Genomic DNA, 15,085 nt, shown 5'->3' with positions numbered 1-15,085 from the left:
GATTATACATAAAATGCGTAACAATGTTACTCAAGAAAAATATTAAACAACCACACGCCAGAAAAATCAACAGCTGAAAAATCTAATAGATTAGATACGGCCCCACACGCCTAAACACGTGAACATAATAATAGTAATTCACCTGAAATAATGTTACAAGTGGTGTAATTACTGAAACCGTATCAATGAGTGTCAGCTATAATGTGTTAAAAACCTCAAAGACAGCAACTCGATGCCCCACTACTCAGCACGCTCGCGTCCTTCGCCTCGCCGGTGGCAAGGGCAGGACTGCAGGGGTGGCAGGGTCTGCCGTCCCCCGTCTGGTAGCGGTGGTGGGAGGGGCGGCGGGCAGACAATATACGCCCACCAGTCACCCTCAAAGGTCCGAGTTGCCTGGCGAAGATAAGTGCGCACCTACGACGAGTTGTGTCGTAGGAAGAAACAAATGCCTGGACACCTCCAAGGAAACTTGTTTGTGTGGAGGTGCGAGGCGGGGCGCGCGGGCTGTGTGGAGGTGCGGGCGGGGCGGTGTGCTCGGGTGCGGCTGTGTGCTGACTCGACTCACTGGGGCAGGAAAAGCCGCGCGCTGAGGTCAGCGTTTGCTGGCTGTGTCCGATACCGTTCACTGCCCCCACACACTTTCACTGAAGCTAAGTTTGAGAGAGAGATATAACAATTCGGAGTAGTTCGTAACCACGCTGCACATCATTTATGTCAACGACTTTTAAGCGTCATTTTTAACGTGGTTAATGTAACGTGTTATGTTTAAGTTTAAGGCGCGAACTGCTGTCTCACGTCAGGTCCGATGCACCGTTGCCTGCGTTCTCCAGTTGACTGAAGTGGTTGAGACAAAACAATAGCCTTTTAGTTAAGTGATGTGTGGCCGAGCGGTAGCCGTTATAAGTTCACTTTAGTTCACTTTATTTCTCTCTCTCAGGTTAATACAAATACCAAATGTATTTTAACTATATTAACAGTTGTACTACATAAGGTTTACAGTTTACGTGAGCGAGACGCACGAAATCAGAGACAGCCACACCGCTGCAGGGCGCGGGGCGGCAGAGCACCGCTCGCCTGCCCGTCACCCGTCTTCTCTCCCTTTTCCGCGTTGTTCGCCCGTTTTATTTGCTTGTAGCTCGTCCGGAAGGGTGTGGGTTCCGGTTGATGACGGCTGATGAAAGTCATCATTTGCTGATCCTAGCGTCAGTTCATCACAGCTTCCCACGGCCAAAAGCACGACGTGTTGTTAGACATCCTGTTGTGCGACACCGACCGGGTGTCGCCACACGTACAGTCATACATACACATGTACATTATAATATACACATTACATTCTTGGCAAAGGAAAAGGAGAAGTGCTTTGGTCTTGGTTAGTCTATTCAGCTGTCTAAAGTGCAGTGTTTTGCTTCTCGTGCCTACTGTTTCCCTCGACAGAGACTGCCAGCCACTGTTCTTCACTAGAGCTAGAGGGAGGTTTTAGCAGCTGGAAAAAGCCAGAAAAAATCATTGCACATGAAAATAGTCAGAGACATTGTGATTCTTTCACAAGATGGAAAGACATGGAAAGGTGCCTTGTTGAAAAGGAAGGACTAATTGACAAACAGCTTCAAGGGCAGATTGCCACAGAGAAGGAATAGTGGCGACAAACCCTCAAGATAATTCTGCACTGTATTAGATATCTGTCCAAACAAAATTTAGCACTGAGAGGTCACAGAGAGAATATAACCTGCACTGAAACATATGAAAATAATATCGGAAATTTCAGAGGCCTTTTAAAACTAATTGCAGAGTTTGATCCTGTCATGAAAAACCATCTGGACTATGTCTGTCAAAATCCAAGGTCCCCTTCATATTTGTCTGCTGAAGTCCAAAATGAATTCATCCAGATTATTGCATCTACTGCTGGAAGCACTTTACTGAGTGACATCCGAAGAGCTGAGCACTACGGTATAATGCTTGATTCAACTCCAGATGCTGCACACAGGGAACAAATGTCAGAGATCATAAGATATGTAGAGATAAACTATGAAGAAAAAACAGTTTGTGTGAAAGAAAGTTTCCTTGGATTTATTCAAGTACACCAAAAGGATGCAGCAAGTACTGTAAATGTAACAATGCAGCAGCTGGAGAAAGATCACTTGCCTTTTGAAGACTCTCGTTCTCAGTGTCATGACTATGCTGCTGTCATGTCTGGACACAAATAAGGAGTACAACAAAGACTTGTTACAGTGAACCCTAAAGCAATATATGTGAACTGTGACAACCACTCATTAAATCTGGCTGGGGTTCATTCCGCTAGTCATGAGGTGGTGATGGTCACATTTTCTGGAACTGTGCAGGCAGTGTATGTTTTCTTTTCAAGGTCGACCTATCGATGGGAGACACTGAAGAAGAATTTGCCTATATCTGTGAAAGCTGAATCTGAAACACGCTGATGCAGCTGATGCAGTTCGACCCATACATGAAAATGTGGGGGATTTGGTCCAACTTTTAGAGACCATCGGAAGTGATTTGAAGGAGACAACAGATACCAGAAGTGAAGCAACACAGCTGTTGAGCAGAATTTTGACATTTGATTTCTTTGCTGCACTAAGTTTCTGGAACATTTTACTTACCAAGATTGACAGAGTCCAGAAGCGACTGCAGGATCCAAAAATGAATTTTCATGAGGCAGCACAAGATATCCAGGCGTTGCAAGTTTATTTCCTTGCTAATCGGCAGGAAATCTGCCAGACATCTATCAAAAAAGCAAAGGAGCTCTGTCATGCTTGGGATGTAAGAATTGACAGACGACGTAGAGTGAGGAAAAAATTGCCTGGTGAAACTGGTGATGATGCAGACCTTTCAGCAGAAAATGAGATGCAATGTCTGCTAAAAGGTACTATTGACAGAATGCATAATGAAATGGGCGAACGGTTCATCAGGTTGCGTATATTGGATTCAAAGTTTGGCTTTCTTTTGGATATTAAGGAGTTGCTATCTACAACCAATGAAGCATACATCACAGAAAGGTGCATTGATGTGGCAAGTTTCTGTGACACTGACTTAGATGGCTTGGAACTGTTCAGTGAAATTGTAGATTGCAGAATGCTGCTTAAGACACGAGATGATGTTCTGATCACTAACACACAGGAATTACTTTGTTTCATTGTACAATATGGGGATGAAAGTGTTTTCCCAAACCTTCGGGTTGGCCTTAGATACTGCTGACCATTGCAATATTAATTGCTAGTTGTGAGCGATCATTTAGTAAGTTGAAACTTATCTTGTCGTACCTTGGAACGTCTATGGGGCAAGAAAGGTCATCGGCCTTAACTCTACTAAGTGTAGAGCAAGAGATCGCAGACAAAATAAACTTTGATGACGTGGTAGATAAATTTTCAGCTGTAAAAGCTAGAAAGATAAATACATTGTGTCGTGCATCAGTACTTGATATCCTTCAATTCACTGTCAACCCTTTTCTTTGGTTTGGTTTTCTGTTATCAATATCTGTCTAATTACCTTTACCCTCTAATAGCTTTATACCGTTTTATTTCCTTGCATATTGTTGACCCTAAGCATCCAGCACTTAATTTTTTTTGTTTTCATTAATTTGCCACATGCTATAACATTCTCTAAAGAAAAGTAAGGTTTATAATTAGTGAACTAATTCATCTTTGTTCTTATCAGATTTCTTTCCAGGCATTATAACTATTCAGTCTTTACCACAAAATACATTTTTTTCTAATATTAACTTCTATACTGGCAACAATTTGTACATTTTCATGATTTTCTTAGCCCCTGTTTTTACTAAAGTTTATCTCCTATTTTAGTCATATCTGTTTAATTTGCCATTTGTCTTTGGTTATTAAGAGTTACTGGTTGCTGTGATGCCTTACTATAGTCTACATTTTATTTATCTTATCAACATTTTGGAATTTATTTATGAGGGCTAATAATTAAATAATTATATCTATTATTAATAAAATAAACTATTTTAGTTTGCGAATTCGGTTTGTGTTCTATCATTCCAGAATATTATTATGCAAATTAGAATGCTTTGTTTTCAACACAATATATCTGAAATAATAAAGGCCAACATTTCCTGCCAAGATTAATACACTCAAATGAAAAGAGCCCTCCCCACCTTTGGGGGCGCCATAATAGACTTTGCCCCCGGGCGCCAACAACCCCACGACGCCACTGACAGAGCCACAGGGATAGGAGACTTTGGCCGCCTCCATTCCCCCCCATTCCTTCCCTCCCTCCCAAGAGTATTTAAAGGAAAGGGAGTAAGGGGAAAGTAAGGAAGAAAGGGAAGGGAGGAAGGGGACGAAAGAGAGAGAGAAGGTGATTGAAAGGGAAGGGAAGGAAAGGAAGGAAGAGGAAGAGAAGGGAAGGGAAGGAAGGAAGGAAGAGAGAGAGAGAGAGAGAAGGGATGGGAAGAGAGAGAGAGAAGGGAAGGGAAGGGGAGGAAGGAAAAGGAAGGGAAAGAGAGAGAAGTGGATGAAAAGTGATGGAAAGGAAAGCGAAGGAAAAGGAAGAGTAGAAAATAAAGGAGGAAGGAAGAGGAAAGGGAAAGAGAGATAAGAGGGGACAAAAAGTGTTGGAAAGGGAAGAGGGGGAGGCGCAGTCCTTTCCCTCACCAAACCACATTCTCACACCTTGGCACTTTCCAGGTATTTGGAGGAGTACAAGTTGAAGGAACGGTGCGCTGACGGAACCATTGTAGCCGTGCCGTGCTCCCTGCCAGACAACACCAACACCAACACCACTGCAGGGAAAAAGAAGAAAAAGAAATGTGTGGTGTGTGTCTCAGGCTGGGAAGGAAGACAGCGATTTGTCACACCAGGAGGAAACACACACTGGCCTTCAGATGGTGGTGTCAGTGAAGGTTCAAGCACAAAGAGGAGAGGTGTGGTGTGTGTCTCAGGCTGGGAAGGTAGACCCCACATTACCACACCAGGAGGAAACACACACTGGCCTTCAGATGGTGGTGTCAGTGAAGGTTCAAGGACAAAGAGGAGGAGAGGTGTGGTGTGTGTGTCTCAGGCTGGGGAGGAAGAGGAAGGAAGTTCACTGGAGAAGCAGGAGGAAGCACTTAATGGCCTCACGAATGGCGGTTCTGGCTCAAATACCGATGTGATTAAATATAGGAAACAAACCCGAAGGAGAGGGAAGAAGTTGAAGGGAGGCGATGAAGTGGCCGTACCTTAGAGGAAGAATAGGGATGAGTAGAACATGAAAAAAACACTAGTTACCCCTCACAATGGCAGCGTTGGCTCAAGTACTGACGTGATTAAACATAGGAAGCAAACACGAAGGAGAGGGAAAAAGAAGAAGTTGCAGGGAGGTTATGAAGTTGCCGTGCCTTAGAGGAGGAACAGGGATGGATAGAATATGAAAAAACACTAGTTACCCCTCACAATGGCAGTTTTGGCTCAAGTACTGATGTGATGAAGCACAGGAAGCAAACCCAAAAGAGAGGGAAGAAGAAGAAGTTGAAGGGAGGCGATGAAGTGGCCGTACCTTAGAGGAAGAACAGCGACAGATGGAACATGAAGGAAGAAAAAACACTAGTTACCCCTCACAGTGACAGCACTAGTGAAAGGAAGAGAAAGAAGGTGGAACAGAGGGAATGTAGTGTGGCTTGTGTGTGTTGAACTTAAGAAGGGACACACTGCAGGGTTTGAACAAGAAGAAATGCTTACCTCACAATGACAGCACTAGTGAAAGGAAGAGAAAGAATACAAAACAGAGGGAGTGTGGTGTGGCTTGTGTGTGTTGAACTTAGAAGGAAGACACTGCAGGTTTGAGCAAAGAAAAACACTTACTGACGATGGCTGAGTGGTCGGTGCCTGGATGCCATGACCCCAAGGACCCAGGCTCAAGTCCCTCTGCAAGACACTGACAATTCTTAACCATCGGCCAGTGGTGGAATATTACCCACATGCTGCCCAGGTCTTCAATCAACCTTGACTTCAGCGAATTCGGTCAGGAGGAGCACCGGGGGGCAGCATGGGCCAAGCAGAGTCATACATCACAGCAGCCACTATAAATTAAATTCGCCTGTGCCACGAACGGACTGGAGTCTTCCAAGTGGTCCCTCGAGAGAGTCTACTGGTGCTATAGGTAGAGGAGAAGGAAGAGGAAAAATAAAAGAGGAGGAATTCTGTGGCACTGGTGAAGGAGCAGAAGGAGGAAGAGGATAAAAAGGAAAGAGAAAGAAATCTGCAGCTACAATGGAAGAGAGAAAACACAGAAAAAGAGACACATGAAGAGACTGAAGGAAAGGGAATGGACAGTTACGACAAGAAGAAGCACTTAATAGTCCTTATAATGGTGGCACTGCTGAAGGAGAAGAAGAAGGAAGAGGAAGAAAGGAAAGAGAAGGAAATATGTACCTTGTGATTTTGGGCTGTGAAGAAGCTGGAGGAAGGCAAAGTAATGGAGGGAAGAGAACAAACAGTCAATTACAACAAGAAGAAGCACTTACTAACCTACAGAATGGTGGTACTGCTGGAGAAGAAGGAAGAGGAAGAAAGGAAAGAGAAGGAAATATGTACCTTGTGATTTTGGGCTGTGAAGAAGCTGAAAGAAGGCAAAGTAATGGCAGGACCTTGAGGGGAGAGAACAGTCAATTACAACAAGAAGAAGCACTTACTAATCTACAGAATGGTGGCACTGCTAAAGGAGAACACAAAGTAACACAAATGAAGAACAAACAACAGCAGACCTGCTGGTCCTTACGAGGCTGTTTGTGGCAAGCTACACTAACTATCTAATCAAAGGTGGAAGATGAAGGACAGCAAAGGCGAAGGCTCCTCCCCACCCCCCATCCCTCCAGCCAAAGCTGGCAGGAAAGGAAAAAGAACCATGCAGCTTGGAAAAACTGCATAGAAATTATGTAGGAAAGAGGAAAACTACCATTACTGCTACCACAAACCGGGCGATAAAAGCGGACAAGGACAAGAGGAAAGAAGGAAGAAGAGGAAAAAGGACAGAGAAAGAAATCTGTGCCTTGTGAATTTTATGCTGTGACAGTTACAATAGGAATTACACTTACTCTCCTTCACAGTGCTGGCATGTGCTCAAATTATGACACACAAAGGACAGTGGAAACAGTCGCCTTCACCATTACTTCTCCTTCCTCTCCACTCTTACAAACACTTCTTCCTCTCCCTCCCTCCCAGCTAAACACTGTCATGGAGCCATCTGGTCCCATAAAGCACCAGTGGAAACAGTCGCCTTCACCATTACTCTTTCCTTCCTCTCCACTCTTACAAACACTTCTCCCTCCCTCTCCCTCCCTCCCAGCCAAACACTGTCATGGAGCCATCTGGTCCCATAAAGCACTAGTATTTTTAGAATGGCAAAAACATGTATAATGAGCTCAAAGCGAAACAGTGCGCGCGACCTTTTGTATACTCGGACTTTTGTCGCGGCAGAAAACAAACATGACATACAGACAAACAGACAACATGGAAGGAAGGCGATGAAAGGCGGTCCCTTCAACTTGACAGGGGTGGAAGGAAGTGTGAGAGGTGAAGAAGGAAGGAGAAAGAGAACATCCCATCACAACAACACTGGTGCTAAGAAAAGACAAAGAAGAAAAGTAAAACAAGAAAGAAAGGTGTAGCTTGTGGCTCTCAGGAATGTTAGTTAGGCTGTGACACTTGCAATAGAGAAAACACTTTAGTGGTGGCGTGGACTCAAGTTCTGACTCACACGAAGAACAGCTGAAACAAATATGAAATAAAGTATGTGTGTGTGTGTGTGTGTACCTATTTGCAGTATACAGGGCCTCAGCTCAAGCATGGTCAGTCCTGTCTCCCAATCTATATTTGTCTAGCTTTTTCTTCATTTTCTGGTCACTGCCCGCCTCAACAAGGTCTTTGCTTAGTCCATTCCATGTATCCACACTCCTCTATGGAAAACTGCATGTCTTTCAAACAAGTCCTCTTTCTCAATTTCTTACTGTGTCCTCTTAGTTGCCTCCTCCCTTCCGTTGTGATTAAATAATTTCTATCCAACACTTCCATGCCACTCGTATTCTCTCATAAAAATTACATCTCATCCCTTCTCCATTTTCATACAAGACTAACCATCATATTTTTTTAACATTTCGGCGCCCAAGCGCACAGATTCAACAAGGCTTTCGTATGAGTTGTGGGAGGCATTTCCAGGGGTAGTTTCATGGCCCTGGTGGTAGTTTGACCCTTCTTCTGTAACAAGAACTTAAAATACCACCCTTTAGAGCTCGACTGATCTCCTTTTATGCCTTTGGAAATAGTTGATGCGAGGTGTTTGAGAATACCAACCTTATTAGTATCTCCATCTCTCCAGTGCTTTCATCTCCTTTATGACAATCTTCTCTCACTTAAAAACTAATTCTCATCCTTCTCCATTTTCCTATAAGACTTAATGTATCTCCATCTCTTTGATCTCAATGTAATGAACTCCATCTCTTTGATCCTTTCCTCTCTTCCTTCTTGTGTTCCTTCGGGTTGTCTTTAGAGGGAGAATTAAAGGTTGGAAACTGGACTCTGAACTCAGACCCTCAGAGCTCAGCATTCACCACTTCCAGCCGTTGTGTAATATAGTGATATCTGTAGAAGTAGTAGTAATAGTAGTATCAGGTCCTTTGCATGCTTCTGATTATTCCAAATTTCTTCTTTTCTCTTATTTTTACATCATATTTCTCTCTCCTCTGTGCCGGCTCCATTCAAACAAGACTTTCCGTATCTCAATATTTATTCAGTTAACTTACATTGTGTTTACATTAATGCAAGAGAGAGAGAGAGAGAGAGAGAGAGAGAGAGAGAGAGAGAGAGAGAGAGAGAGAGCGAAATATATGTGTCAGTCGCTCATGTGTCTGTGGGGTTTGAACACATACTGTGGGGTGACATCATGTGGGGCCTGTGGCTGAGAGAGAGAGAGAGAGAGAGAAATTATTTATGTGTCCGGGGATCATGTGTGTGTGGGGTTTGTAAACATACTGTGGAGTGACATCCTGTGGGGCCTTTGGGGGAGAGAGAGAGAGAGAGAGAGAGAGAGAGAGAGAGAGAGAGAGAGAGAGAGAGAGAGATTTATGTCACTCAGCATTGCACTGTCACTATCAGGCTGCTCCTAACGTGCCACTCACTGGAGGTCAGTGATCAGGTGTGTACAGCCAGGCTTGGGCGCCACATTTGACCCAATGTGGACAAATTTCCCACGTCCACACATGAGGTCAATCTACCGCCCATGCCTGGCTGCAGACACCCACCCTAATCAGTGCGCTGCTAACACGTCCGCTGCGATTGGCACAGATTTGGCTTTCACTAGTAGCCTGATAACATATACTCCCAGGTCTTCCTCTGCCTCTGTGGTGGATAGTGGAGTGTTTCCCATGTGGTATTGGTGTGCTGGATATCCCTTCACTGGTAGCCTGGTAACATACACTCCCAGGTCTTCCTCTGCCTCTGTGGTGGATAGTGGAGTGTTTCCCATGTGGCACTGGTATGCTGGATATCCCCTCCCAGGGTGCAGTACTTTACATTTTTCTTCATTGAATTGTAGCAGCCACTTTTTGTTCCATTCCTGTTGCTAAGTGATGTCTTCTTATAGGAAATCCGCAGTCAAGGGGTTAACGGTGACAGCATCGTCTTAGTGCCAGCCAGACAGTGACAGTTCCCAGGGCAGCCAAACAGTGACAAACTGCTGTGGGAAGCTTTAAAATTGGTGCATCAGGAATGAGAGCATTTCAAGCTTACAACACATATCCCTTACATCAAATAAAAATATATGAGTATTTCCATGAGAGAGAGAGAGAGAGAGAGAGAGAGAATCCTTTTCCCAACTCAGACTTTGGTGAAGAGATAAAATTTGTATTAGTATTAAGTAAATAAATAAATGATAGAAAAAAATGGCTTGAGTCTAGGCCCCTGAGAGAGAGAGAGAGAGTGTTGTGCTTGCCACTCATCTTTTTCTTGTATATTTGAATTCGTGAAGCATCAGTGACGTGGCAATAACAGTTCAAAATCTCAAAGTGTGTACCTCACAGTGCTGGGGATGGACCCGGCCCTTGCAATAAAAGTTGGGGCAGCACATCAACAGAGTCCCTTATGAGCAGCTCCTCCTCCTGTATAATATGGAAGCAGAAGGAAGTGTAAATGAAAGTAAAAGAGTGTATTGAACAAGTGCATTAGTCTCATCATCAGTCATCATTCCCTCAATGTCCACACTGCTAGGCTGGGACGTCAGGTGTAGTGCCGCAGAATTGGCCCCTGGCACGATGGTTGAATTCGCTTGCTGCCCTGGCTTGTACTCTGAAGGCCCGGGTTCCCTCAGTGCACGTACGAGACTAGTGAAACATTATTATTATTGTTATTAGTATTATCATGGAAATACACAAGAATGACGAACCTAATGCATCTGTTCAATATACACCCATGCCTTAATATACTTTCTCTTGCATGCAAATTATAAGGGAAGGAGATGGGAAGATTTAGAAGAGGAAAAATAGGAGGAGGAGGAACTAAGGAAAAATATTATAGATGAGGATTTGTAGGAGAGGAACAAAGGAAAAAAACAGAAAATAAGAAAGAGGAGGAGGAGGAGGAGGAACAGAAAAGGAGGTGAAGTGAAAACTGTGAAAAGAGGAATATAAGAAAGACGTAAGTTTAGAAGAGGAGGAGGAACAGAGGAAGAAAATTATAGCTAGAGGAGGATCCGTAAGAGGAGAAATGACGGACGAAAATAAATGATGGAAATAGAGAAAACAAGGAAGAGGAGGAGAAGGAGGAGGAAGAGAGAAGTATAAGAAAGACGTAAGTTTAGAAGAGGAGAAGAGGAGGAGGAGGACAAGTAGGAGGAGAAACGAAGGATAAAATTAAGGAAGGAAATAGAGAAAACAAGGAAGAGGAGGAGGAGGAGGAGGACAAGTAGGAGAAGAAACGAAGGATAAAATTTACGCAGGAAATAGATAAAACACGGAGTATGAGGAGGAGGAGGAGGAAGAGAAGTATAAGAAAGACATAAGTTTACAAGAGGAGAAGAGGAGGAGGAGGAGGAGGAGGACAATTAGGAGGAGAAACGAAGTAAGAAAACTAAAGATGTAGATATAGAAAACAAAGGAAGAGGAGGAGGAGGAACAGAAATGAAGATGGAATGAAAAACGGAGAAAAGGAAAAATATATTAAAAAAACCTGAGAAGAAGAAATAATAAGCAGGAGAATAAAGGAAGAAAGGGCAGAAAGGGGGAGAGAGGAAGGAAAAGGAGAAGTAGAAAGGAAAAAGACATAAAATTATAGAAAACGAATCCTAGGAGAGGAAGAGGAGGGGTCAAAGAAGGAAGAGGAGGAGGAGGAGGAGAAGGAGCAAAGGAAGAAAAATAAGAAAGGAAAGAGGAAGGAGGAGGAGGAGGAAAAATTAGAAAGGAAAGAGAGATACATGAGAGAAAAATGAATCATATAGGAAGAGGAGAGGGAGGGGAAGCGATAAAGAAGGAGGAGGAGGAGGAGGAGGAAAAATTAGAAAGGAAAGAGATACATGAGAGAAAATGAGTCATAGGAAGAGGAGAGGAGGAAGCGATAAAGAAGGAGGAGGAGGAAGAAGGATAAAGAATGACATATATCAGAAATGAAGAAAAATAAAGGAAAGAAGAAATAAATGACAAAATAATATAGGAAGAAAAGAAGAAGAAGAAAAAGAAAAAGAAGAAGGAGAAGAAAATATATATTAGGAAGGAGGGAAAACACGAACAGAAGGAGAGAGAAGATATAGTAAAAGAGGAGGAGGAGCAAGGAGGAGGAGGAAGAAGAGGAGGAAGAGGAGGAGGAGGAAGCTCTTGCTACTATAAATCTGCAAACTATTATTATTATTACTACTACTACTACTACTACTATTACTACTACTACTACTACTACTATTACTATTATTACTACTACTACTACTACTACTACTATTACTATTATTACTACCACTACTGCTACTATTACTACCACTACCACATGCATTCTCTACAGTAAGGTCTGTATATAATTCTTGCTGTGGTGGTTCTGCTGCTGGTATCACATTCCCTCCCTCATTCTTGTTGTGGTTCTGTTGTCTCATTCGACCATTCTTGCTGTGGTTCCAATGCACATTCATTCATTGTATTCCCGTCACTGCCTGTTGCTTGCCGCCCGCCTCGCCTGTGAATGGAAGGATGTGTGAATGTGTATGTCATGGGAAGAATGTGTGAACCATCTGTATGTTACGGGAGGGAAGAATGTGTTAACCATCTGTATGTTACGGGGAGAATGTGTGAACCATCTGTATGTTACGGGAAGAACGTGTGAACCATCTGTATGTTACGGGAAGAATGTGTGAACCATCTGTATGTTACGGGAGGGAAGAATGTGTGAACCATCTGTATGTTACGGGAAGAATGTGTGAACCATCTGTATGTTACGGGAAGAATGTGTGAACCATCTGTATGTTACGGGAAGAATGTGTGAACCATCTGTATGTTACGGGAGGGAAGAATGTGTGAACCATCTGTATGTTACGGGAATAATGTGTGAACCATCTGTATGTTACGGGAGGGAAGAATGTGTGAACCATCTGTATGTTACGGGGAGAATGTGTGAACCATCTGTATGTTACGGGAAGAATGTGTGAACCATCTGTATGTTACAGGAAGAATGTGTGAACCATCTGTATGATACAGGAAGAATGTGTGAACCATCTGTATGTTACAGGAAGAATGTGAACCATTTGTATGTTACAGGAAGAATGTGTGAACCATCTGTATGACAGGAAGAATGTGTGAACCATCTGTATGTTACAGGAAGAATGTGTGAACCATCTGTATGATACAGGAAGAATGTGTGAACCATCTGTATGTTACAGGAAGAATGTGTGAACCATCTGTATGATACAGGAAGAATGTGTGAACCATCTGTATGTTACAGGAAGAATGTGTGAACCATCTGTATGTTACAGGAAGAATGTGTGAACCATCTGTATGTTACAGGAGGGAATAATGTGTGAACCATCTGTATGTTACAGGAAGAGTGTGAACCATCTGTATGTTACAGGAAGAGTGTGTGAACCATCTGTATGTTACAGGAGGAAGAATGTGTGAACCATCTGTATGTTACAGGAAGAGTGTGTGAACCATCTGTATGTTACAGGAGGGAAGAATGTGTGAACCATCTGTATGTTACAGGAAGAATGTGTGAACCATCTGTATGTTACAGGAGGAAGAATGTGTGAACCATCTGTATGTTGGAGGGAAGAATGTGTGAACCATCTGTATGTTACAGGAAGAATGTGTGAACCATCTGTATGTTACAGGAAGAATGTGTGAACCATCTGTATGTTACAGGAAGAATGTGTGAACCATCTGTATGTTACAGGAAGAATGTGTGAACCATCTGTATATTACAGGAGGGAAGAATGTGTGAACCATCTGTATGTTGCAGGGAGAATGTGTGAACCATCTGTATGTTACAGGAAGAATGTGTGAACCATCTGTATGTTACAGGAAGAATGTGTGAACCATCTGTATGATACAGGAAGAATGTGTGAACCATCTGTATGTTGCAGGAAGAATGTGTGAACCATTTGTATGTTACAGGAAGAATGTGTGAACCATCTGTATGTTACAGGAAGAATGTGTGAACCATCTGTATGTTACAGGAGGAATAATGTGTGAACCATCTGTATGTTACAGGAAGAGTGTGTGAACCATCTGTATGTTACAGGAAGAGTGTGTGAACCATCTGTATGTTACAGGAGGGAAGAATGTGTGAACCATCTGTATGTTACAGGAAGAGTGTGTGAACCATCTGTATGTTACAGGAAGAATGTGTGAACCATCTGTATGTTACAGGAAGAATGTGTGAACCATCTGTATGTTACAGGAAGAATGTGTGAACCATCTGTATGTTACAGGAGGAAGAATGTGTGAACCATCTGTATGTTACAGGAAGAATGTGTGAACCATCTGTATGTTACGGGAAGAATGTGTGAACCATCTGTATGTTACAGGAAGAATGTGTGAACCATCTGTATGTTACAGGAAGAATGTGTGAACCATCTGTATATTACAGGGAAGAATGTGTGAACCATCTCTATGTTACGGAAAGAATGTGTGAACCATCTCTATGTTACAGGAAGAATGTGTGAACCATCTGTATGTTACAGGAAGAATGTGTGAACCATCTCTATGTTACAGGAAGAATGTGTGAACCATCTCTATGTTACAGGAAGAATGTGTGAACCATCTCTATGTTACAGGAAGAATGTGTGAACCATCTCTATGTTACGGGAAGAATGTGTGAACCATCTCTATGTTACAGGAAGAATGTGTGAACCATCTCTATGTTACAGGAAGAATGTGTGAACCATCTGTATGTTACAGGAAGAATGTGTGAACCATCTCTATGTTACAGGAAGAATGTGTGAACCATCTGTATGTTACAGGAAGAATGTGTGAACCATCTCTATGTTACAGGAAGAATGTGTGAACCATCTCTATGTTACAGGAAGAATGTGTGAACCATCTCTATGTTACAGGAAGAATGTGTGAACCATCTCTATGTTACAGGAAGAATGTGTGAACCATCTGTATGTTACAGGAAGAGTGTGTGAACCATCTGTATGTTGCAGGAAGAATGTGTGAACCATCTCTATGTTACAGGAAGAATGTGTGAACCATCTCTATGTTACAGGAAGAATGTGTGAACCATCTGTATGTTACAGGAAGAGTGTGTGAACCATCTGTATGTTGCAGGAAGAATGTGTGAACCATCTCTATGTTACAGGAAGAATGTGAACCATCTCTATGTTACAGGAAGAATGTGTGAACCATCTGTATGTTACAGGAAGAGTGTGTGAACCATCTGTATGTTGCAGGAAGAATGTGTGAACCATCTCTATGTTACAGGAAGAATGTGTGAACCATCTCTATGTTACAGGAAGAATGTGTGAACCATCTGTATGTTGCAGGAAGAATGTGAACCATCTGTATGTCGCAGGACGGAAGAGTGTGAAAATCGGTGTCATTGCTTAAAAAAATAGATGAAAACTACTTCGATTTTTTACCATAATTAAGAATGAGAGAGGCCAATCGGCT

General features: G+C 42.7%; 1 protein-coding gene across 1 annotated transcript in view; it reads left to right on the top strand.

Moving 5' to 3' along the window:
- LOC126990934 (uncharacterized) overlaps nt 1-5,196 on the top strand; it is a 102,296-nt gene extending 97,100 nt beyond the window's left edge. Inside the window, exon 4 of the mRNA XM_050849566.1 lies at nt 4,659-5,196. Coding sequence (XP_050705523.1) covers nt 4,659-5,196 — 538 coding nt within the window. The remainder of the gene's footprint in view (nt 1-4,658) is intronic.
- The last annotated feature ends 9,889 nt before the right edge of the window (nt 5,197-15,085 follow it).

The sequence above is a fragment of the Eriocheir sinensis genome, unplaced genomic scaffold, assembly GCF_024679095.1.
Source record: "Eriocheir sinensis breed Jianghai 21 unplaced genomic scaffold, ASM2467909v1 Scaffold226, whole genome shotgun sequence".
In the NCBI taxonomy this organism is placed as follows: Eukaryota; Metazoa; Arthropoda; class Malacostraca; order Decapoda; family Varunidae; genus Eriocheir; species Eriocheir sinensis.
The sequence above is the reverse complement of the archived record's forward strand: the minus strand, read 5'-3'. Positions and strand labels throughout refer to the sequence as shown.